Source organism: Ranitomeya imitator, chromosome 3 (assembly GCF_032444005.1).
Source record: "Ranitomeya imitator isolate aRanImi1 chromosome 3, aRanImi1.pri, whole genome shotgun sequence".
Taxonomy (NCBI): Eukaryota; Metazoa; Chordata; class Amphibia; order Anura; family Dendrobatidae; genus Ranitomeya; species Ranitomeya imitator.
The window spans coordinates 652,088,651-652,115,975 of NC_091284.1; the positions used below are offsets into that span (position 1 = coordinate 652,088,651).

At 42.7% G+C, this 27,325-nt stretch overlaps 1 protein-coding gene across 4 annotated transcripts in view; it reads left to right on the forward strand.

The window, feature by feature from the left end:
* The window catches only part of DGKH (diacylglycerol kinase eta), a 374,433-nt gene that overhangs the window by 175,731 nt on the left and 171,377 nt on the right, over positions 1-27,325 (forward strand). For all 4 annotated transcript variants that reach the window (XM_069758220.1, XM_069758222.1, XM_069758219.1 and 1 more), the window contains 2 exons: positions 13,409-13,519; positions 22,311-22,391. In XM_069758220.1, coding sequence (XP_069614321.1) covers positions 13,409-13,519; positions 22,311-22,391 — 192 coding nt within the window. The remainder of the gene's footprint in view (positions 1-13,408; positions 13,520-22,310; positions 22,392-27,325) is intronic.

The following is a 27,325-nucleotide window of genomic DNA, read 5'->3' on the forward strand; positions in this document are numbered from 1 at the left end:
CAAAATTTAAACCAAAAAATGGCATAATTGGCACGATTTTGTTGTTTTCATTTCGCACAGGAAAGTTAATAAGTCAGTCAAGTTGTGTATACCGGAAAAAGGTGGCATTAACAACTTCTTCCTTTAAAGTGAGCCTCAGGTCACCTAATTGTCCTAAATTACCACTATAACATTATTTATATTTATACTATATTATTTTTTTTTTTAAATTGTGCCATACTAGTACTGCCTTTTAAAAATAACCTTGGCATATGCTCATGAGGCAGGACTAGTCTAACAAGGCGTTGCTTTCCCCAAACTGGTCCAGATTCGAATCCTCTAATCTCTCCTTCCTGGGTATGAACATTTACATACAACCCTTGTAATTTATTTATTATGCTTTCATATATAGCGCATCATATTCCTCAGCACTTTAAATACATCATCATCGCTGTCCCCATTGGGGCTCACAATCTAAATTCCCTATCAGTATGTCTTTGAAGTGTGGGAGGAAAGCGGAGGAAACCCACACAAACATGGGGAGAACATGCAAACTCCTTGCAGATATTGTACTTGGTGGGATTTGAACCTGAAGACCCCAACTGCAAAGCCACCCGAGTATGTCAGTTACGCTCAGGGAGATGTGGTTAGAGGATCCTGGACAGGCACAATAAACTCATTTAGAGTAAAGAAATTGGCACAATTGGGGAAACTGATAGGTTTAAAAAAATACAGCTGTCCTATTGCTATGTCAATAAAAAATAAGTTTTGATTTTAAGGACACAAATATAACCCTTTCATAAGAGCCACATCCTTAAAGGGAATCTGTCCGCAGTTATTTCTATGTAAACTGACTGCATAATGAAGTAGGGACAGAGACCCTGATTCCAGCAATGTATCAGTTTACGGGATGGAGCTGTTATAATAGTCACAATATTCTCAGCTCGGATGATGATCTGAGTATAACCCCGCCAACACCACAGCTTTCTGTGTACATTGTATAGTGGCAGAAGGCTGCTAATCAGTGCTGGGCAAGTGGTTGGACTACCCTGCACGTGCTAGGTTGTCCTGTAATGATCTCCTGCTGATAAAACGGTGATTAAAATGACACAGCAAAACACAACCCAGTAAGTGATACATCACTGGAATCAGGGTCTCTGCTCCTACATTATGCGGATTACATAGTAAATGTCACTTCATTTTTTAGTTAAAAAAAATGTGGAAAATGAATTTTGCCTCACTTTCTCTTGGGTTCTCCTCCTTTCTTCCACCTCTATAGTCTCACCGCTCTGCTGTTCCCATGTATTAGAGGTGTTCTGCGTATCTGACACTCATCCACGACTTGCATGCATTCCGTGTCCTTATTTACCCCAACGCTGATCTGTTCAGGTTTTCTTGTGAACCGTACCAAGTAATTAATGACCTGGAGCGCCACGGCTGTGCTATGGGACTATGACAAGGTTTATGTCTTTGTTTGGCTACTGGTTTGCACGGGAGCTTTAGATTCCAGTCCATGACGGAGCTGTGTGATCGGTGTGGCAGCTCCGCTCCTCGTCGCGCCATCACTTATGTGAGCAGAATAGATGTTATAACACACTCCTATATAAGCTAATTATAAGCACGGCTGTCTGCTCTGCTTTTAATCACTATGAATAATAAAAATCATTCTGTTTGTGACGGATCGAGCTTTTCCATATTTGCTGTATGAGGCGCTTGATGTATTGTGTAGATTATTGAAATATTATACTCCTAGTCTACTGCTCTCTTAGGTAAAGACCAAGTCTTCTGCTGTGAATGATCTGTTCAGATGTGATCGTTTGTATATAATCTGTTACACTCGTATTCCTGGCCTTTATTAACTTCAGTGCCGCTGAGCTGCAAAACCAGACAAAGCCCATGGATGGCAGCGGCACTGGCCTACAGGAAAGGTGTTATGCCAGATCAATGTTTTCAGACTTGGTCCTACATCGGGCATCTGCTTTTTGAGGTGCAGCTACAGGTCCTAATGCATGGGTGCAAGGAAAAGGAGGAGCAGTGGAGCCAGGACGTGCAATATATTTTCTGTATGTAGTGGTATTTCATATATATAATGTAGTTTTATAAAGATTATTATATTCTAAAAATGCAATTAGCCTTTTCAGAGAGAAATGGTTCATAAACTCTAGTGCCATCTGTCAGAAGTTGTAATCCTAAAACTTAATTCCGACCATTTAAAGGTCCTTGCCACATGACTTGGGAGAAGAAGCCAAACTAGAAACTACCTTTTAGACACGTGTTTCGCAGTGTTTGCCCCACATCAGTGCAAAGCTGGAGAACTGGTTTGGCTGGGTGAGAGGCTTCAGACGGGCCCTAGGGGTAAAGGTACCGTCACATTTAGCGACGCTGCAGCGATCTAGACAACGATGCCGATCGCTGCAGCGTCGCTGTTTGGTCGCTGGAGAGCTGTCACACAGCTCTCCAGCGACCAACAATCCCGAAGTCCCCGGGTAACCAGGGTAAACATCGGGTTACTAAGCGCAGGGCCGCGCTTAGTAACCCGATGTTTACCCTGGTTACCAGTGTAAATGTAAAAAAAACAAACACTACATACTTACATTCCGGTGTCTGGTCGCAACCCTCGCCTTCAGCTTCCCGCACTGACTGAGCGCCGGCCGTAAAGCACAACGGTGACGTCACCGCTGTGCTTTGCTTTACGGCCGGCGCTCACAGTCAGTGCGGGAAGCTGAAGGCGAGGGACGTGACCAGACACCGGAATGTAAGTATGTAGTGTTTGTTTTTTTTACATTTACACTGGTAACCAGGGTAAACATCGGGTTACTAAGCGCGGCCCTGCGCTTAGTAACCCGATGTTTACCCTGGTTACCAGTGAAGACATCGCTGAATCGGCGTCACACACGCCGATTCAGCGATGTCAGCGGGAGATCCAGCGACAAAATAAAGTCCTGTACTTTCCCCAGCGACCAACGATCTCCCAGCAGGGGCCTGATCGTTGGTAGCTGTCACGCATAACGATTTCGTTACAGATATCGTTGCTACGTCACAAAAAGCAACGATATCGTTATGTGTGACGGTACCTTAAAACTTCTTGGGCAGAGCATCAAGTTGACATAGGAAGACTTAAAAGGGTTGTTCACTACGAGGGCAGCCGATCCTTCTTGTTCTAAATGTTTGACACCAATTAAAATATTAAAATAAAAAAGCTTTTACTCCCCTCCCATGGCGGCGCTGTTCCCGCATTGTCGGCACTCGCTCCTGTACTGTTGTGACACGTGAGCCTGGCGCACAATCGGCGCTGGCGTCATTGTCCCCGCCTTTTGTCGAATTGAACATGAAGATGAAATCCGGGCTGCAGCTGATCTCTGACTTCCTCATCATGTTCCATTCTACAGCGGTCAGGGACATTGACGCCAGATTCTCTATCACAGGTGAAGTGTACCTACAATCAAAATTACAGACCTCTCCTGAGCCCATACACCTCCCTGTGTACAGGCTCAAGTACTCTCTACTGAGCTCATACACCTCCCTGTTTACCGGCTCATGTTCTCTCTACTGAGCCCATACACCTCCCTGTGTACTGGCTCATGTACTCTCTACTGAGCCCCTACACCTCCTTGTGTACGGGCTCATATACTCTCTACTGAGCCCATACACCTCCCTGTGTATGGGCTCATGTACTCTCTACTGAGCCCATACACCACTCTGTGTACCGGCTCATGTACTCTCTACTGAGCCCATACACCTCCCTGTGTATGGGCTCATGTACTCTCTACTGAGCCCATACACCACTCTGTGTACCGGCTCATGTACTCTCTACTGAGCCCATACACCTCCCTGTGTACAGGCTCATGTACTCTCTACTGAGCCCATACACCTCCCTGTGTACCGGCTCATGTACTCTCTACTGAGCCCATACACCTCCCTGTGTATGGGCTCATGTACTCTCTACTGAGCCCATATACCTCCCTGTTTACCGGCTCATGTTCTCTCTACTGAGCCCATACACCTCCCTGTGTACTGGCTCATGTACTCTCTACTGAGCCCATACACCTCCCTGTGTAGGGGCTCATGTACTCTCTACTGAGCCCATACACCTCCCTGTGTACCGTCTCATGTACTCTCTACTGAGCCCATACACCTCCCTGTGTACAGGCTCAAGTACGCTCTACTGAGCTCATACACCTCCCTGTTTACCGGCTCATGTTCTCTCTACTGAGCCCATACACCTCCCTGTGTACTGGCTCATGTACTCTCTACTGAGCCCCTACACCTCCCTGTGTACGGGCTCATATACTCTCTACTGAGCCCATACACCTCCCGGTGTATGGGCTCATGTACTCTCTACTGAGCCCATACACCACTCTGTGTACCGGCTCATGTACTCTCTACTGAGCCCATACACCTCCCTGTGTACAGGCTCATGTACTCTCTACTGAGCCCATACACCTCCCTGTGTACCGGCTCATGTACTCTCTACTGAGCCCATACACCACTCTGTGTACCGGCTCATGTACTCTCTACTGAGCCCATACACCACTCTGTGTACCGGCTCATGTACTCTCTACTGAGCCCATACACCTCCCTGTGTACCGGCTCATGTACTCTCTACTGAGCCCATACACCACTCTGTGTGTGTGTCCTGAAGCAGATATTAAGTCATTCCTCCTGATTAGCTTTGCGTTTCAGAGCCGCTTTTTGGGTGATGTATGACAGTGTTAGGACTTGGACCCATATTGATTGATTTATGGAGACCTATAAGAGTAGTGCCTATCACGTAAATGAAAATGACAGGTACTCTTTAACATAGAAAAGCTAATTTTTATGTGTTTTTATTTATTTTTGCTTAAAAAAAATTAATTGTTTCAGGAAACATTTATCTATTTTTTATTTTGCTAATAAACTATTTTTTTTTCTTTTTTATATTCTGGCTCTTTATAGATGATTTATTTCTGCTTTATCTCCCATATTCCCAAGAGAAGCATCTAATCCCAGAACTGAAGTAGCAAATATCCATTATGTTTGTTTCAGTATCCCGTAATGGATGGTACAATCTGCGTTTCATAATTAATGCTTACAGTCATTAATCTTAATTTGCTTCAGCCCTATGATCGGCTGCATAGCGTACATGTAACCAAACTCCATGTGTATCATTATTGGGAACACATTGTTCACCATTTTTAAAGATAATTCCCTAGTATAAAGGGGTTGTCCTCTTACAAAAAAAAAATACTTTCAGCGGTGGGGCTACTATAAATAAAACATTAATGTATTATTACTTCTAGGTTCTGGCAGCTTTTATTTTGTCTCGAATTGGCATATGACCAGTGTTGTGTGTGAATAGGGCTAGGTTAACTGCTATTTTCAGGAATTAAGCTAACCGCTTTCTTCTGTATATAGTTATTGTTCTTTGGATTAGTTGTCTTGGAATAGTAGCTTTGTTTTTCTTTTAACCCTCTCCTTCATTACTGCTTGTTGTTGGTGTGTTCTAATGGTTGACCCTATAGTGACTGAGCTGAATTAGATGGAATCTGTCAGCAGCTTTTTGCTATGTAATCAGGGCTGCCACTAGGAATTTCAGGGCCCCATACTGGCAAAATTTTCAGGGCCCCTTAAGACTCCGCCCAGGCTCCACCCCAGCCCCGCCTCCACCCCTCGAACTGTCAACAGCCCCACCGCTGTCTCTTGCCAAAACTCCACTTCTCACAAATCACACATTAACAGTTCCCATTACCAGATCAAACACATAGCCAGCAGCTTTTGTTTTGGCCAAAAGGTTTTTTTAAATTTGAGACGACAACAAGGTAGACTCTTTTGGCCGAGCCCTACTCTACTCTAATCTATTAAACATTTGTTAAAATATGCAATACAATTTAGGTGTATTTTTATTTATTTTTCAATTGACCAATAATACCACATACAAGGGACAAATACCACAACACCATGACCAGACACCATATTATCACCACATAGTGACCTATAATACTATCTACAAGGAACAAATACCGCCACACCATGTGCAGACCACATATTACCACCACAGTGACTGAACAATATCACATACAAGGGACAAATACCACCGCAGCATGTCCAGACCACATATTACCATCACATGGTGACCAACTACATACAAGGAACAAATACCAACACAACATGAACAGACCACATATTACCAACACACAGTGACCGAATAATAGCACATACAAGGAACAAATACCGCTACACCATGGCCGGACAACATATTACCACCACATTGTGACTGAATAGTACAATACTGATCATTAATAAAAAAAAAAATACTATCACCATAAGTGCCATTATACACAGGAGATCTGTACTTAGTATGCAGTGTGTGTACAGGTAATACAGTGGTCGCCGATGCCATTATACACAGGAGCTCTTCATATAGTGTCAGTGTACATGTAATACAGCGATCACTAGTGACATTATACACAGGAGCTCTGTATATAGTGTATAGTGTACATGTAATACAGCGATCACTAGTGACATTATACACAGGAGCTCTGTATATAGTGTATAGTGTACAGATAATATAGTGATCACTAGTGACATTATACACAGGAGCTCTGTATATAGGGTACAGTGTACATGTAATACAGCAATCACTAGTGACATTATACAAAGGAGCTCTGTATATAGTGTATAGTGTACAGATAGTATAGTGATCACCAGTGACATTATACACAGGAGCACTGTATACAGTATACAGTGTATGGTGTCAGTGTACAGGTAACATACTCACCAGTGACGTCTCTAGCTAAAGTCCTTCATCTTTGCGTTTCTTTTTAATCCAGCGCAGACCGCTATCACTTCTTTCTGCCAGGACTCATCTCATCTGCATAAAATAACACAGTTATCTAGAGCACCGCTTCCAGAGCACATTCCCCATTTTTTCCCTTTCTTCTACACTACACATCTGACTACAGACGTTCACCCACCATTAATATATAATTGGTTATTATGCAACCCACCATTCCAAATATAAATTATAATCCGCCACTGTGCCCCCACTATCTGTATATAGCCACTTTCCTCATTTAATATATAAATTAATTAGCACCTGTATTCTTCCAATTTATTACCAGTTACTTTATCCTCAACGAACCCACTATGTACCTCCCGCTCTAACCCTTACCCCAATTCATTATAGTTACATGCCCCTTCTGCCTCAATTCATTGCCACGTCTTCTCTCTCTCCCACCCTCTATTCATTATCAATTGATCTTCCCCACCCTCAAAATTCATTATTTGCTCTCCCCACCTTCAATACATCATTTGCTCTTCCCACCCCCAAGTTCAATTCAATTGCTGTCCACGTCCCTCACACTCACTTCATGTGCAGTCCCCATCACCCCCACTTCATCATTTAGTCCCCTATCATCATTTAGTCCCCTATCCCCCCCGTCACTTCATCTGCAGTCCCCCTTACTTCATCATTTGCAGCCCCCTATCATTTCATCATGTGCAGAACCCCCTCAAACACACTTCATCATCTGCAGTCCCTATCACTCCCACATCATTACCTATCCCCATCCCCCCCACATCATTTGCAATTCCCATCACCCCCACATCATTTGCAGTCCCCATCTCCCACATCATCATTTGCAGTCCCCATCACCCCCACATCATTTGCAGTCCCCATCACCCCCACATCATCATTTGCAGTCCCCCCACATCATTTGCAGTCCCCATCACCCCCCATCATCATCTGCAGTCCCCATCACCCCCACATCGTTTGCAGTCCCCCAACATCATTTGCAGTCCCCATCACCCCCACATCATCATTTGCAGTCTCCATCACCCCCACATCATTTGCAGTTCCCATCACCCCCCACATCATTTGCAGTCCCCATCACCCCCACATCATTTGCAGTCCCCATCACCCCCACATCATCATTTGCAGTCCCCCCACATCATTTGCAGTTGCCATCACCCCCACATCATCATTTGCAGTCCCCATCACCCCCACATCATCATTTGCAGTCCCCCAACATCATTTGCAGTCCCCATCACCCCCACATCATCATTTGCAGTCCCCCAACATCATTTGCAGTCCCCATCACCCCCACATCATCATTTGCAGTCTCCATCACCCCCACATCATTTGCAGTCCCCATCACCCCCACATCATTTGCAGTCCCCATCACCCCCACATCATCATTTGCAGTCCCCCAACATCATTTGCAGTCCCCATCACCCCCACATCATCATTTGCAGTCCCCCAACATCATTTGCAGTCCCCCAACATCATTTGCAGTCCCCATCACCCCCACATCATCATTTGCAGTCTCCATCACCCCACATCATTTGCAGTCTCCATCACCCCCACATCATTTGCAGTCCCCATCACCCCCACATCATTTGCAGTCCCCCTCACCCCCACATCATCATTTGCAGTCCCCCAACATCATTTGCAGTCCCCATCACCCCCACATCATCATTTGCAGTCTCCATCACCCCCACATCATTTGCAGTCCCCATCACCCCCACATCATTTGCAGTCCCCATCACCCCCACATCATCATTTGCAGTCCCCCAACATCATTTGCAGTCCCCATCACCCCCACATCATCATTTGCAGTCCCCCAACATCATTTGCAGTCCCCATCACCCCCACATCATCATTTGCAGTCTCCATCACCCCCACATCATTTGCAGTCTCCATCACCCCCACATCATTTGCAGTTCCCATCACCCCCACATCATTTGCAGTTCCCATCACCCCCACATCATTTGCAGTCCCCATCACCCCACATCATCATTTGCAGTCCCCCAACATCATTTGCAGTCCCCATCCCCCACACATCATCATTTGCAGTCCCCATAACCCCCACATCATTTGCAGTCCCCATCACCCCCACATCATTTGCAGTCCCCCAACATCATTTGCAGTCCCCATCACCCCCACATCATTTGCAGTCCCCATCACCCCCACATCATCATTTGCAGTCCCCATCACCCCCACATCATCATTTGCAGTCCCCATCACCCCCACATCATCATTTGCAGTCCCCATCAGCCCCACATCATTTGCAGTTCCCATCACCCCCACATCATCATTTGCAGTCCCCATCAGCCCCACATCATTTGCAGTCCCCATCCCCCACACATCATCATTTGCAGTCCCCATAACCCCCACATCATTTGCAGTCCCCATCACCCCCACATCATTTGCAGTCCCCCAACATCATTTGCAGTCCCCATCACCCCCACATCATTTGCAGTCCCCATCACCCCCACATCATCATTTGCAGTCCCCATCACCCCCACATCATCATTTGCAGTCCCCATCACCCCCACATCATCATTTGCAGTCCCCATCAGCCCCACATCATCATTTGCAGTCCCCATCAGCCCCACATCATTTGCAGTCCCCATCCCCCACACATCATCATTTGCAGTCCCCATAACCCCCACATCATTTGCAGTCCCCATCACCCCCACATCATTTGCAGTCCCCCAACATCATTTGCAGTCCCCATCACCCCCACATCATTTGCAGTCCCCATCACCCCCACATCATCATTTGCAGTCCCCATCACCCCCACATCATCATTTGCAGTCCCCATCAGCCCCACATCATTTGCAGTTCCCATCACCCCCACATCATCATTTGCAGTCCCCCCACATCATTTGCAGTCCCCATCCCCCACACATCATCATTTGCAGTCCCCCCACATCATTTGCAGTCCCCATCACCCCCACATCATCATTTGCAGTCCCCTATCCCCCCTTCACTTCATTTGCAGTCCCCCTTACTTCATTTGCAGCCCCAATCATTTCATGTGTAGTACCCCCTCAAATACACTTTATCATTTGCAGCCCCCTATTATTTCATCATGTACAGTACTCCCTAAAACACACCCCATCATCTGCAGTCTCACTCCCCCCCACCTCACCTCACCTATTAAAAAAACAAAAATGTTTTTTATACTTACCTCAGTCGTTCCCGGGGCGTCTTTCCAGCAGTGAAGCAGCAGCTAGAATGTATGGGCTGCTGAGAGGACCTGACAGGAGCCCCTACATTCTAGCACATTTCACTACTGAGACGGCTAGAATGTATGGGCTGTAGTCAGGACCTGCAGGGAGCCCATACATTCTAGCCACAGCCGAGCAGGAGCTGTGCAGCCGACTAGGTGAGACGGCCGTGCACAGCTCCAAGAAGGCTCCCGGGCCCCAGCGCCGCAGTGCACAGTATTTTACTGCATGATGGGGCCCGATCAGTAGAAGCACAACAGTGGGGCCCCGGATCTGCGGGCCCCTCTGTGTACTGCTGCTGACCGGGCCCCATACAGCAGTAATGGCTGTAATGCCCTGATGGCGGCCCTGTATGTAATCTGAGGATAGCATGTGGTAGGAGTTAAAACAAAGCATTCAGCTATGTGTCACTTATCAAACTGTGTGCTGTTAAATTACAGTGAAGTTTTTATCACCTGGACATCATAATTGCCAGATCTGATGTGCAGGTGACTGCTAGTTTGACTCCGCCTCCTTCTGGGATAATCAGCTCACTCTCAATAAAGAGAGCCTGGTGTGGGCGGGGTTAGCTTTCTCAGCTCTGCTTCATTCTAAACCTAAAAACTGATTGTGTCAGGTTGCACCCAGTAATCTAAGTGATGCATTGTTAGATTCAGGGTCTCTTTGCCTACATTATGCAGATGTGGTAGCAAAAACCTGCTGACAGATTCTCTTTATTAGTGTGCAAAGCTGTCTTATAAAGTTATCCATTGGAATAACTCCTGTCTGTTTGCCCAGTGGAAGCTTTAGATGAGAGGTTGATGCAAATTGGATTCAACTTTTTTGTTTTTCAACAACACAAATTTTCTGTGGTGAAATATTTGTTGCTCAGAGCGCTTTGTAGTTGGACTCAAAATTGTGCTTTTCAGTACAGAGCAACTATAGCAATCAACTGATCCTTTTAAAGGGAATCTGTCACCCCAAAAATTGTATCTGAGCTAAGCCCACCGGCATCAGGGGCTTATCTACAGCATTCTTTAATGCTGTAGATAAGCCCCCGATGTAACCTGAAAGATAAGAAATAAAGGTTAGATTATACTCAGGCGTCGGGAAAGGTCAGAGATGCCCGGCGCCTGCGCACTGCAGTACTTTGATCTGCCCTCAACAGGACAGATAAGTACACCTGCGCCGGAGCCGCAGCATGAAGACAAGATGAGGACATCATCGAATGAAGATAGGAGGCGCTGGACCGGAACGCGATGCCCATCGGTCCCGGACCGCAGCGGGACCGCTCCTGGGTGAGTATAATCTAACCTCCTTTTCTCATCTTTCAGGATACATTCTACAGAATGCTGTAGATAAGCCCCTGATGCTGGTGGGCTTAGCTCAGATACGATTTTTGGGGTGGCAGACTCCCTTTAACCAGTCACCAGCTACGAATATATGGTTATATGACACATGGGCAGCTCGGTGGCTCAGTGGCTAGCACTGTTGCTTTGCAGCTCTTGAGTCCTGTGCTCAAATCCCCCCAAGGACAACATCTGGAAGGAGTTTGTAGGTTCTTCCCGTGTTTGTATGGGTTTTCTACACTGACATACTGATAGGGAATTTAGATTGTGAGCCCCAATGGGGACAGTGATGATATCTGTAAAGTGCTGAGGAATATGATAGCGCTATATAAGTAATGCATAATAAATAATCATAAATGACCGTCAAGTAGAATTGTCAGAAAGTAGAGAATGCAGCTAAATTACAGATTCTAAAAGAGTTACACAATTCATGACCAGTCTCACAGGACAAAAGTAAACTGCTGCAGAAGCTGGGATTTCTTAAGAAAATGATCCCTTAGGGCAGGGGTCACCAACTGGTGACTAGTCTTGCATGGTTCGCCAGAGGACTATATGTAGGACTTTTTTACAAGCCTTTCCCAACTCCATAACAGTGACAGTTTTCATGGTGTAATTCCAGTTTGTCAAATTTCAAAATGAAATATTTGTTTCATAATTTGTTTCATATTTCTTAATGGTGTGTGTGCCTCCTTCATTAAATAGTATATTTTTCATTAATGATGTGAGGTTGTGGACTTCTGATTTAGGGAGACATCTGACCAGAAAATCAATGTTTAGTAGTGCTGACTGTGACCCTCGGGTGATGCCTCCATTTCTATCTGCTCATGTTGAGATCTGCACTTGTTAGGGCTCATTCAGAAGTCAGGTGTTTTTTTTCAATTATTTTTATGTGAGTTTCATCAGCGTTTGGTCTCGTATTTGAACGGGAACAAAAGTTCTCTATCTTTTGCTATCTATAAGTTTGTGAAAAACACAGCACTTGAATGGCATGTGAGTAATGTCCCAATTTTGTTTTTCCCCACAGCCCCTTAGACTTGCATTACCAAGTTTGATTTGACACTGAGATCAATATCGGACAAGTCTCCATGCCTTTATACAGACCACTCGGTCCTAGGAAAAAATCAGATATGTGAACAACCATATGGACTATCCTATCTAGTAGTGTGCTTTCAGTGAAAAAATGGATGACACTCGTACTCGAAAAACTGATGTGTGAATGTGCCGTAAGGGAGAAGAGAACACCTCGAGTCATAAGTCATATGAAAATATAACACACTTTATTAAACAAAAAATATTTCCTGAAATCCAATGCTCTCTCTCTCGGTCGAATCTTATACCTAAAAATGCAGGCAGGAACTCCATTGACGCATCCGTCATAACACTGGATGCGTCGCACACGTTTTCCCCTACTTTCTCAATATCCGTCGATGCGCCACTTTACTGCATTACGACGCACCCGGACCGACAGAAGTGTGAAGGAAGCCTAAGGCCACTTTCACACTTCCGTCGGTACGGGGCAGTCACAAACCGTCGGCCCTACGTACCGACGGACGTTGTGCTAAATTTAGCACAATGTGGGCAGCATATGCAGTTTTACAACGCATCCGCTGCCCATTGTGATGAAGGGGGAGAAGTTCCGGCCACGCATGCGCAGTCGGAAATGGCGGACACGTCGCACAAAAAAAGTTACATTGAACTTTTTTTGTGACGACCGTCCGCCAATTACCGACGCATCCAGTGCACGACGTATGGAACGTGTGTCCATACATCGCGATGCGTCGGTAATGCAAGTCTATGTGCAAAAAACGCATCCTGCGGGCAACTTTGCAGGATGCGTTTTTTGCACAGAACGACGCATTGCAACGTCTTTATAAAGATGGAAGTGTGAAAGTAGCCGTAGCTGTGTGTGTCCTGTCTGCTCTGCAAGCTAGGACGGATACATGTACAGCACGTGTCTGTATTTCTCCAGGGCTTCCTGCCCGATCTCCGTGAATATTGACGTTTGGGCTTTGATGCTGTAATGCTCTGCTGACCACTCTGATCTGGAGGCAGAAGAATAATGTGTTCATTCCTTTTTGACAATTGTGTTTTTTCTGTTTACTTTCCAGACAAGTATCAAAGAAGGATTATTACTGAAGCAAACCAGTTCATTTCAGAGATGGAAAAAACGCTATTTTAAGCTGCGGGGCAGAACCCTTTACTATGCCAAGGATTCAAAGGTAGGAGAATTGACATAAGCGGTGTTTATATAGTGAGAACTTGGCTGTAGAATCCCATTGCTTTTTAAAGCCACTTGTCACCCTCTTTTGTGGAAGCAGATACATTTTTATTACATAGTCAAAACCTATAAAAATAAAATAAAAATAAAAGTATAAATCATTGAGCTTGTACTAATGTAACAAATGAAATATCACCTGGGAAATGCATAGTAAATTGGGCAACCGTTCTGGCAGCAACGTGGTCCCTCGACCTTGAAGATGGCTGCCAGCTTCTGTGGGAAAGCAGGGGGTGTATTCAGACAGCAACTGACCTGGGGGAGTTTTATAAGAGGAGCTTGAGAAACCCATGGGGGGAAAAAAAAGCGTTAGTGGCAATGGATGGGATAGGGTAAAAGAGAAAAAAAATTGCTATACCACGGCTAAGAATGTCGGAGCCACTAGCATAAGCACCACCATCCCTGGCACCAGTCGTCCGGGCCATAGTGTTACCAAACACAGGTCCTCCTTTGATTACAACTGATTTCTATGTGTTTTATCGTGAGGTTACTTTAAAACCTTCACGACCTTCATTGTACGGAGCTGCAGGAATGGTGTTCCCACAAACCACCGTATATATACAGCGCCGCTAGTTCTAGTTACTGCTCTGCATCGTGCGGTGTCAGAGCTAAGATTGTGGTTGTCTTAGACAGCAGACCATCCCCGCATATTGCCCCAGCGGGTTGTACCACCCTCCCATGTCTATTCTGACCAGCCATTCACAGCGATTTGGCAAAAGTTTAAAACAAAAAAAATCTATGTGGCAGACTGTGATTGGTCAAAACGGATGGAGTGATCACGACATCACCTCTATTGATGAACCCATTAGGCGCCGATTGGTCTGTAAATATTGTTGCGCCAAAAGGGTTACCAATTTAAAATAACCATGGACTCTCCGCATGCCATCTTTTCCCCAGATCTGGCGTGTAGAGTGTTTGTATAGCACCTGTATACCTGTCAGAGAGAGAAATCATTGGTGGCCAGCGCGATCCTTCTATGTCTCTTGCAGTCTGCTTTTGTGCTGTTGGTGTCCCTGATCTGTGATCACAGCAGCAGCAGTTCCCAAATCCCTGTTCCAGCACCCCCATTCCAAGTGTCTCCTCTACATTTTTCCTTTTCTCTATTTGTTATAATAAATGTAATAATAAATAGTACCATTGACACAAGCCCCACATAATACATGTGTACAAGCACCACTTATACACACATCCCCACTGGTTAGAAGAATAAACTAAAAAATTGTCCAACTGTCAAGCCGCTATTCACCAGAGAAGGCATGCACTAGCCTTGCCTCTGACATGGATTCAGGCAGTGAGGGATATCCCACATTCCTCTATTGTACTTCCCCCTCCTCATCTAGGGAGGAGTGATCCCCAGCAAGGCGCCCTAGGATTCGGGCAACACCTTCAGCAATCAGTCCTTTCCGAACCGAAAGTAATCAGCATTTTATTAGAGATATCATAAGCAGCTAAGGAAACCAATTTGGCACCCCTGGGCTCACTGTAATTGAATTTTTCCAATTCTTTTTCAGTGAGGATATAATAATGTCTGGATAAATTCTTTGAGGGGTGTAGTCTCCAAACTTGGCTAACTTGTGCAGGGTTTCCTCTGTTTAGGCACATCATGGGCTCTCCAAACGCACCATGACATTAGCTATTGATTCCAGACAATTTTGCAATCCAAAATCCCTTCCCTTCTAAGCACTGTTGTGCGCCTAAATTGTAGTTTTCCCCCACATATGGGTTATCGGTTTACTTGGGAGAAATTGCACATCAAATTGTATGGTCCATTTTCTCCTGTTTCCCTTGTGAGAATACAAAGTTTGGGGCTAAAGTAACATGTCTGTGACAATGAGTTTTTTTTTTTTTTTTGCTTCCACATTGCTTTAATTCCTGTGAAACATCTGAAAGGTTAATAAACTTTTTCAATGTGGGTTTGAGGCGTGCAGTTTTGAAAATAGTGTCACTTTTGGGTATTTTCTGTCATAGGCCCTTCAGAGTCACTTCAATTGTGATGTGATCCCTAAAAAAAAATAGTTTTTGTAAATTTTGTTCAAAAAAAGAAAATCCCTTCTAACTTCCTAACGAAAAAAAAGTTTAAGAATGCCGATGTAATGTAGACATTTGGTAAATATCTTATTTATTAACTATTCTTTGCGACACAAACTCTTTGGTTTAAGGGCATAAGAATTGCGGTAAATGTTTGAAATGTGAGGCATTTTCAAACTTTTCTCCAAGTTTATGATATTTTCTTAAATAAACACAAAAAATATTGTCTTAAATTTACCAGTAACATGAAGTGCAATATGTCATGAATCACTGGAGTCCATTGAAGCGTTTCAGAATTAATACTACATAAAGTGACACTGGTCAGGAAGGTGAAAACAGGCTTTGGGGCGAAGGGGTAACACAAACACAGCTTTAGTAATGTCAAAGAGCTTGAGAGGGGTTCCATACAGTCGAATGAGACCTCAGAGTGTTGCACATGTCTTCTTCTTTCCATTAGAGGCTTTATAGTATTGCAATTTTTGACAAATGCGTTCTCTGTAAGTGAAAAGTTTGGAAATTTGTTGAATTTAGTGGATTTGAATTCTAAGCTTTTCAATCATCTCCAATATCTTCTTCTCGCTCTCTGAAATAAGTCTCATATCTTTTATGTAGCAAAGCAATGAGCATTTAAAACCGGGTAGGAAATCTGTGTAAGTGGTATAGCGCAGACACTAAAATGTTGTTTACATGGAAAACAAACAGTGTCGTCGGTTAAAATAACTGTGTGACGTGCCGATTTCCTTGACGCTGTGCTCGCAGTTGCACAGTTCGATATGATTTAGCCTCTAGAATGCTGTGGACATGAACACTCTCGGAGCATTCCAGTGCAGAATAGTCCCAGCTTTGGGAGGTTAGGAGAAGCCGCACATTTTTTTTTGAGGATTTCTTATTTTAGTATCTTTTTATGCAACTCCTATGGGAAATGTTATTTTGGCAGCACAATTTCAGATTACCACACACAGCACAGGGACAGGGTTTTTTTTTTTTTTTTATTTGATGCAGAAACCCACACTATTTTTACACTCGCTGTTTGACGTCAAGGAGCACTGTAGAGCCGAATTTCAGTTTCTCAGTTTTTCAGCATTAAACCAAATAAGGCAGTTTAACCAGTCTTCCACAGTGTTTTTATACAGAGGGGCTAATCCCTAAAAATGTAAATGATGACTTCTACAATCCTTCCTTTCAGTAGCACATCTTCTTGCCATACAATTTTACTGTATTTAAAAGTTTGTAGTTTTTGGAAAATTTTGTTTAGTGTATCGAAATCCTGTAAAACTGATCATAGTAGCACATACGCTACAACGTGTTTGTAAATGGACGTAAATGTAAGAAATGTTATAGACCAGTAGATTTACAATGACCCTGTATAAAACAAATCAAGCTGTTCAAGTATCTAAAATATGGTAAAGAGGTCATAAGCTTTAGTCTTTGTTATTTTATTCTGGGAAAACCCTCTTTAAGAACCCGTACAAAACTAGATGTACAGTAAAATGTTTTTTTTCTTAATCACTATAATTATATTATTAGGGAAGACCTGTTAAATAGTATTTAATAAGGGGTCATCCGAGTAGTGAACAACTTGGTCTGTATCAAATCCAGGTAGGCTAGGGTTAAATCCCAGCATTACAGGATCTGGTTAGGTGCACCTGGGTAACTATGACTAGAACCAGGCCATGTGTTCACTGGTCAGTGAGCTGGAGAAGCTGAGCATACTGGGTTGGAAGTGAAGAGACAAGAGCCAGAATCTCTCCGAGAAGAAACTGCAAGTGTCACTGGCTGCTAAGGACGACAGCTGTTTTGTGTGACCGAACTGGGCTAGCTCAGCTGTGTCCGAGTAGCCAGGGTCTATATTGTTTGGTTAGCACCTGAACAAGGCTAGGGTTTTCATAGTCATGGTTTTTATTTCGCTACTGGGCAACAAGTGGAATTACTATTCCATTTATGATATAAAAAGCCTGTGGCAAGCTGCTAACCGAGAGAGTGAACCTTTCCCCCTTGTAAATGAAAAAACTTTACACTTGCCGTTTCTGTGATGTCAGTACCAGGTGTCCTAACGCCTGCTTGACAATGTTATGCCACCTGAGCCCTGCAGCTAATCAGTGGTCGCTAATCAACTTCAGTTTTCATACTTCCTCTGGGCGTTTCAATGTTCATCTCACAGAAGTCAGAGCGCAGCAGCTCAATGGTTGGCGCTAATTAGCTGAAGGGCAGAACTTTGTCAGGTGAATCTTAGAAGACCCAGCACCAATATTGCTTGAAGGACACCGGTGCTGGAGGTGAGTATGAAGGGTTTTTATTTTACAAAGGGGAATATAGTATTTATGACTGGACTTTCAGAGTAGTGGCCAACTCCTTTATTGCCTCGAGACTCCTCTGAATTTTACCAATCCTGTCTGTCTATTTATCTGTCTATCTTTTGTGCTTCTGATGAGTGTCTTTGACTAAGCTTCAGAATCAATTCATGCAGGTTTCCTCGGGTTTCCATTGATTTTTGACAGTAGATTGTGTTTGTTTGTTTTATCCAGAAAATGGGGAAAAAAATGTAAAGAAACTTGACAGCCCTACGATAAGTCCATCAGGGATGATCTGGGCTATTATTGACTTGTCAAATTGGTCATCAAAGATTTGTCTGATACTTGAATCCTGTAATGCAGAAGCCCGAAGTCCAGTGTAAACAGAGTAAAGCAGACAATAAATTACCGACCCGGCAGACATCATTGATTGACAGACAGACATATTATCTATAGTTAAAAGAATGATTGAGCTGTGATCCCTTTTTGGCAGCTATTTGAGCTCACACTTGGTTAGCCATTTTTTTCACACTAGTGAACATGAGAAACAGATGAAGAGAGGAAATGCAGACAGATGTTTTCATGTTCTACTGATCTGTGATGTGTGAGGTTGTTATTTTTGGGTGTTCCTGGTGAGGTTTTATATTTTATTGCTTAATGCATGTAAATCCATATCATACGTTATTATGTGTTATGTTTGCAGCATTTGTAATGTGGTGCAGCTAAAGAGCAAGCGTGGTGTGGATTACAGCAATGTATTTAAAGGCCATGGAAAAATTGAGCAAATAATGGCCCCGTGCATTTGGAGCGTCTCACAAAAAATCTTACTCCAGTCAGGTACTGGAGTAAAATTTGTGGCGTAAAGAACGCCACAACTCGAACTTCCCAAACTCTGCCTGATTTGTCAAAGCTGGGTGAAAAATGGCATGAGAATACAATAAGTCACAAAATTTTAGCATAGTCTCGGATTGCTCTAAAACTTTGTAAGTTTTCAAATCTTTAAAAACCAGAATTCTGGTGTGAAAGCTTTGATGAATTGGCCTTAGGGTGCAGTCAGACGGCCGTATAAATTGGACAGATCGAACGGCAATGCTCGGCTGGCCGCTGCTCTCCGACTACAGCATGACAGCGGCATAGAAATACATGAAGCTGTCGCGCTGGAGTCGTGAGAGCCGCAAGCCAGTCCGTGCGTTGCGGTCTGATCTCGGTTCTATTTATGCTGCCGTCTGACAGCGCTCCTATGTTTACATATCTTAGTGCAAATGTATTAACCCTCCGTCACATACAATATTCGGACTAACGAGTTCACATACAATGTGCCTGTCAGGCGCCTGCTGGAAAAATACCTATAATATCTAATGTTTGCAATTTCAGTGCTCTAAAAGTGATCAGTGACCTTCATAGGGATGTAATAAAAGAGACTACACATAATTAGTTGCAAAAAAAAAATTTACTTAACATAAAACTAATAACTATAAAATACAAACTTTTCAAAACTCCCGCCAAATAGTCCCCAGTTCGACTCTCTCAAAAAAATGTACAAAGAAAATTTTTGAACACAAACTTAATTTTAAGGTACCTTAAGTACTATTAAAAACATATTCAATCAGAAGTAGATGCTGAGGTTTCCCCAGAAAAGTCACACTTGCAGAGCAAATAGCAAGAATTACACACCATTTTTGCATGTGTCAGGCAAATTGCTTTATGACATTTGAGACATTCATAATTTGAAAGCCTTCTGGTTCCGCTTTCCGTTTGGCAGGTGGTACATCTCCTTCTTTTGTGAGGTGGTGCAGATGGTGACTTTTCACCATCATCTTCTGGGCGGAACCTTTTGAGCTGAACTTGAAGGCGAGAGGGGATACCGATTGTTTTCACGCTTCTCCTGCGTAGCTCTCCAAGTACTAGTTCATGGGCCAATTTTTTCAGATACAATCGTCTACGGAGTGGTTCAAGCTTGTTTTCAAGATAAATTACTTGTGAATTTATACCACCCAAATTCAACATAGCAAAAAATATGACCATTGGCCAGCGTTTGATGTTTCTGCTGACGTTGAAAGTGGAGCACATCTGATCTGCTGTATCCACACCCCCTTTGGTGGCATTGTAAAATGTAATTATCTCCGGTTTTTTTTCTGCCCCAGTCCCAGGATCGATGGCAGCATCATCATGAAGTGTTGATAGAAGAAGTACGATTTTTTTGGCATGTGGTACATAGGAAACTAAAGCCTTTCCATTATGGAATGCAAACATACTGCTGTACTGTTGTCTCTCTTTCACACTTACAAACTGTGGCGGCAATTCCCTTTTGTTTTTTCTTACAGTTCCCACATATGACAGCTTCTGAATTTTCAGATAATCAATCAGATCACAACTTGTAAACCAATTGTCAGCTGTAATATTGTGACCCGATCCAAATAAGGGTTCAGCCAGTCTTTTTACAACATCAATGGGTTTGTTGCTCACACAGTAAGGACCTTCTGGTTGTTTTCCTGCATAAACTTCCAGGTTGTAAGTGTAGGTCTTACTGGCATCAACAAGGGCATAAATTTTTATTCCATATTTGTTTGGCTTTGATGGAATATATTGACGAAAGGCACATCTACCACGAAAACCAGGGAGCATTTCGTCAATAGTGAGATTCTCTCCAGGGTAATAACTTTGTTTACAGTTTACAACAAATCTTTGAAATATATCACGAATTGGAGCAAGTCGGTCATGTGTTTTGCGTTCGGTTCGGGTAGTTCTGTCGTCAAACCGAAGGCAACGAATTAGAATCTTTAATCTGTTTATGGACATAACAAGGCAAAATTTTTCAACTCCATCCCCATCTTTACCCCAAAGTTCCTCCAAACTTTGTCTATTTGCCCTATAAGCTCCTGCAAGGTACAGTAATCCAAAAAAAGCACGCAGTTCTATTTCATCTGTGGGCTTGATGGTTCTGTTGCAGATGTACTTGTCCTTTTATAATGTCTATATATTGGTTGGTATATGTGACAATAGAGTCCAGAATGTCATCTGTAAATATACTGTTCCAGCATTCAACTGCAGTTTTTGCATTACGTGCAGTTCCTATTACTGCAGGAAGGTGAGTAATAATGTTTAAAGGTTCCCTACGTTTTTTCTGGAATAGCTTCTTGTTCCATTTAGTATTTTTATCTTTTCCAATATAATATGATCCAACTTCTTCATCCTCACCACTGTCACCATCTTGCTCTGTTTCAGAATCCAGGACACATTCTTCCACCTCATCATGAGAATCAATCTCACTTTCCTCTCCTAAATCCTCATTCAGTGTGAGGTCTCTATCATCTAACAGCATGTTTGTTACTTCCTCAACATCAAGTTGTTTGGATAAATTGTACATTTTCCTCTCCATTTCAGCAGATAATCTGAAGCAAGAGAAGGAATATGTTAGGGAACTACTGTATATGCCTGAGCAGCACACTTTCTTTTATAAAATCTCCCTTATTTTTATGAAATATCCTCACATTTTGTGCTATACATTCATAAAACAAGCTAAATAAACTATTGTGATGAATAAAAACATAAAATACCAACCTTACTGAATGTGACGTATTCACATACAATGAGCCTGAGAGATCTGTGCAGCTATATCCTCTCCCCTGAAGCTCTGAAATCCAACTGTGATATCAGGTTTCACAGACCTTCAAGAGACAGGAGACTACCTGGAGGGAGGGGGTTTCCTCACAATCTGGTGAGGAAGGAGAAATGAAAGTAAAAGAGAAGCGCCTGTCAGATCAGTTGTATGTGACGGAGGGTTAAAGGGACACAGTCACCAGAATTTGGAGGGAACAATCTTCAGCCATAGAGGCGGGGTTTTCGGGTGTTTGATTCACCCTTTCCTTACCCGCTGGCTGCAATATTGGATTGAAGTTCATTCTCTGTCCTCCATAGTACACGCCTGCGCAAGGCAAGATTGCTTGTGCAGGCATGTACTACGGAGGACAGAGAATGAACTTCAATCCAATATTGCAGCCAGCATGCAGCCAGCGGGTAAGGAAAGGGTGAATCAAAAACCCCCAAACCCCGCCTCCATGGCTGAAGATTGTTCCCTCCAAATTCAGGTGACAGTGTCCCTTTAACTAAAAGTAACCAATCCGTTTCATTTTCAAATGTAAATTCCTTCTTTATTTTTCATACCTCAGACCAGAAGTTTGCAATCTGATCCAAGTTTCTGAGAAATGTTTTGTAAAAAATTACAACCCGATATTCTTAAATTTTTCAGAGCTGACCATGCCTTGTGTTTGCTCAGCCATCCTGTTGTATTTAGATCATTTGACATGTATTTCTCTCTGTTGGCTTGTTATTTTGAAAGTGATGGGCATGGATAGCAGCTAATGACCACAGACTTGTGGACCTAGCAAGTAATTTTTTTTTTTTGTCTTTCCGTAGTCTCTAATATTTGACGAGGTTGACCTGTCGGATGCCAGTGTAGCAGAATCGAGTACAAAGAATGTCAACAACAGCTTCACGGTAAGATGCAACTGTGACAAGCGATCAGCTTGAGGTCCTTATTTGTGAGGGAAAATGCATGTTATCTTATTTAATTAAAGCGTGTGATGGGAATTATATTGAAATAAGTTTAGCAAGAAGCAACAAACACTTCCTGTAACAAAACTAAAGAACTGACAGAACAACCGAGCACTATACCTTGCTTTCTCCGTCCGTTCCATAGACTTTGAATGAACAGGCAGCGCCCATACTTGACTGCCACCCCATGCTGACTCCTAGCTGGCCGACCAGAGTCAGAAGGAGCTGAAACTTGGGCTCCCTGTTCTGATGATCACTGACTTACTGTGATCGGCGATAAATGTTTGTAGGAGTTTATGGTAACATAGATGGATGTGAAGAGGACCTATCCTTGTCTATGTAAGCCCTGGTGTCCAGGGGTTTGCTCCACCCTCTAGGCTCCAATGTTGCCCCTGTAAAATGGAGCTGATTGTTCATCCTCTTGTTTCCTTGCTGCATTGACCAGAGATATTGGAGCATATTGAGAGGGGGGTATAAAACTGTAATTGAACAGCAATATAGTTATAAGATAGGTCAAAGAGCGCAGATTTTTTTTGCACAAATGCTTGCATATTGAAGAGGAGGTATTTTTTGTAGTTATGCTTCTTTAAGGCACTAACACTTTAAGTCTACGTTCACATTTGCGTTGTGCGGTACTGCGTTGGCGACGCAACGCACAACGCATGCAAAACGCAGCTTTTTGTGACGCATGCATTCATTTTTTCATGATTATTGGCGCAGAAAAAACTGCATCATGCAGCGTTTTCTGTTGCGCCAAAAAGAGCATGCGTCACAAAATGCAAGACAACGCATGTCCATGCGCCCCCCATGTTAAATATAGGGGCGCATGCGTCGCCGTGGCTGCGCCCGACGCAGCCCCACACAACGCTAATGTGAACGTAGCCTAACAGCACATGACATACATGTATGGGGATTAGAATACATCCAGATGAAACTGTTTGGATCAGAGAAGGCCCTGATCCCGGCAGTGTAACCCATTAGATAAGTCTTTGGCATTAGCTACCACAGCACTTGGGAAATTAGACACGGGGCTTCATCTAATATACCATTGCCTCTAAAACTGTGAATTTCGTGGGTGTTGACCGGTTGTCTTAGGAGTGCCAAAGGACTAAAAGGACGTCTCTACACTGCTCTGTAGAAGTATTGCGGTGTAATAATAACTTGATGATGGCATGATCAAGTGTCCTGATGGGGAGACTAAAAAAGTTCCCCCCACCCCCTTTTCTAGTTTTAGATGCAGGCTCTAAACCAAAAATAACATATCACTGCATCTGGTCTAAACCCCGTAAAAAATATAAAACCTGTAGATTTGCTGCTTTTTGACCTCCTCACCTCCAAAACAATGGAAAGAAATGTGATCCAAAAAGTCTGTGGAAAACAAAATGACACTAAAAGCTTTAGCTCGTCCCACAAGAAAAAAAGTCCACAAACTTTTTTTAATTCTAAAATGTATTAAGTACATATAGCAAAACTGCTATTAAATAATACAATTAGTTTAGCTACAAATGAGCCACCGTGAGATTGGCAACAGAAGTGTGAAAAAGGACTTGTAGATATCATCATTTGTGTTTTGTTTTTTGTAATTACTTTTTTGTTTTCCTTGACTTGTGACTTTCTAAATTTTAATTTTTTTTTTGCACCAAATTCATCAAATGGCGGACAATTTATGAATTTGCCCAAAGCCGAAAGTTGTCTTTTTTTTTGTTGTGTTTAATTGGTTGTTTTGGTGACTCTTTGCAGGAAAAATCCCATGTTTTGCAAAATGTTGGCAAAAATCTGCCAAAATATCTGTTGTGCAGAAAATTACCCGTGGGGTACTGGATTAGGTATATGCATCACATTTTGCAACATTATTTTTTAAAAGTCGCATTTCATGAATCTGTCTAAAAACATCTATAAAAATCACTTGACATGAAAAGCAAAAAAGTAACTAAATCCCAAAAGACAACATGAAAAAGGTTGCAAATGGTTTGAAGAATTTGTCACTAATTGAGAGGTATTCACACCGAAAAAACTGGGAAAATGCAATAATGGATCGAACTCTGTATCTTCACTATGTTGTGAAGTGTATTGTTGCCGTTGACGTAAGTTTAGGTGGGAAAGAAAAAATTGTGAAAGTATTAGAACATGTGTAGATCTTGTTTCCAGTGTCGTTATCAGTTTAGTCTTTATGATGAGCATGAATTTCCTTTTATGAGGATGGAAGTCGGTTCACTTGTATTTAGTTGCCCATTTCTGCTGCAGGGCACATTGTTCCATTGTTCCATGATAATAGCTGGTTAATGTTTGTAGGGGTAGATAATGTAACAGTCTTATTACAACATGAGCCAACATTTCTAGACAACAGAATATATTACAATCCATTCGCCAGAGTTTTGGCACAATTTGTGCCATACACTATTCTATAGAGACTTTAACAGTAATTTTAATGCATCTGTGAGTGCTTAATCTGTGCGTGGAATAACATGCCCACGGTGTTGCACCTTTTTGACACATTTGATGTTTTCTCTGTGTTTAGGCACAAAAGGGCTGCAATGATGTGATTTCACAGGTTTAATGTCAACACATAAAAGAGGTTGTTGGTATCTTCTTTTTTTGCCTTTTAACTTCTATTTAATATTGTGATAATACATTTGTTTGTTTTTTTTTTGTTTCTTCTGCCTCATTCAGGCGGCCGTATTGAAGCCACATTTAATCTAGGAAAAAAATATGATTAAATTAAAACTAATTCTTGGTAAAAGTCCATCTAAGTGCAGTTTCCATCAGCACTAAGTATGTGTGGAGCCATTGTTAGTAGGTATTTATTCTGCTAAATTGATATAGCATCCTTGCCCTAAGCAGATTGCTGATGTAAAGGGAATCTGTCAGCAAGTATTTGCTACTTCATCTGAGCGCAGCATAATGTAGGTAAAGAGAAGCTATATCCAGTGATGTATCACTTAGTTTACTGGGTACAACCTGTCTGACACAAGCAGAGCTTTTAGATTTAGAATGAAAGCTAGCCACACTCAGCCAGGCTCTGTGTACAAAGTCCATAGACAGTGAGCTGCTTATCATAGCAAGGGGCGGAGTCTGACTAGTCTGGCAATGTTAATCTCTTAGTGATAAATCCTTTTCTGTTAGTAAACAGCACGCACTTTGACAATTGATACATCCCTGAATTCTGCGTTTCAGCCTCTATCTCCTGCTCTCTTCAGATTACATAGCAAAAACCTGCTGATAGATTCCCTGTAGTTTACCCCATTCCGTTATTCGATAACTAGAAAGTATGTTCTAGACATTATCATGCAATGGATTTACACTATTGGCCATTTTCCCATTTTGATAAATGTCAGATTAATCTTTGGGAGTTTGAAAATCCAGATGACACTGAAAGCTACAGCCGAAAGAAGTTCAAATGTTTCTCAGCATGTAGTGCCGGTGAATTAGTCTAAATCCACGTTCACACTATCAGTATGTGGTCAGTATTTTACATCAGTATTTGTAAGCCAAAACCAGGAGTGGAACAATTAGAGGAAAAATATAATAGAAACATATGCACCACTTCTGTATTTATCACCCACTCCTGGTTTTGGCTTCCAAATACTGATGTAAAATACTGACCAAATACTGCTAGTGTGACGGCAGCCTTAAAGAGTAATACAGGGAACTGTGACTACAAGGTTAAAGGATATCGACACATTCGGGCAATTTTGTTTTAAACTTAAATAAATGCATGTACGGTAATCATTTTTGCATTTGGGTTTTAAAAAAAGAAAAGAAAAGCTGTCATCATACGTAAAGCAATTTTCCCTAAATGTATATGGCAGCCTTGGTGTGTGCGGCCAGCTGCTGCGATGCCCGTGTACACGGCCGAGTTGCAGTAATCCAGGGCATTGCTAAGTATTTTCTATGTTTTTAAACATCCGCTCTGGTCTTTGGCGACTTCAGTTTGTTTTGTGAAAACAGATGGACTTGTAAAATTCTCCCTCCCCGCCAGCTCAGTGGTGTAAATGTCTCAGATCTGCATATGTTCCTGTGTGATGGCAGACAAGATATTTTTGGAGCCGAGCAGATTGGGTAAGAAGCTGGAGTCTCATGACATCAGATGGAATTATTCTAGACCTTTTTTTTTTTTTTTCAATGTTAGAGGGGAATAAAAACGTGCCCATGGGAAGCTTACGCCGAAGGCGCTGGATGCAGATTGCATGACTGCTTTCAAGCTGTGAATGTAACAGTCTGTGCAGCCGCGGGAAGAACACACATTAACGGTCTGGGATTTAGGAGCGCTCTGAAGTTGAGCGTGATCATGTCCGAATAGTCATAGTTTAATTTTGTCCCATAGACAAGTTGGAATAATGAACTTTTAAAGGAAATAATAAAAAAAACTTTGAGGAATTTGGTTGTATTAAAGCATTTGGCAGAATCAAAGGCTTTCATGTGGCTTTTGTTTGCCTTCTAAATACATAGTATGTATAGTCTCCTGTGAATCCTAACGATGCCTGGCAAACCCCATTGACCTATAATGGGTTCTGCTGTAGTTTCTATATATATTTTTTTCTTTTGAAGCAAGAATATGATGCACACTGTGCTAGTACAGTCATAATATCTGACAGCCTCCAACCGTAGTGTCTTAAAGGGAACCTGTCACCATGAAAACACAGTCCAATCTGCGGGTACCATGATGTAAAGCAGGGGGAGCTGAGTATATTGACATCTAGTTTTGTGAGAAAAGAATCCGTATAACCCGTGTGTTAATCACTTAAACCTTTGCACTTTCTGTGATTTTTGTTCAAGTGGGCGGTCCTACCAGTGACCGACAGCAATCTCTGTAAGCACACTTAAACAATGCAAGCTGTCAGTCACTGATAGGACCACCCACTGGACCCACATTCACA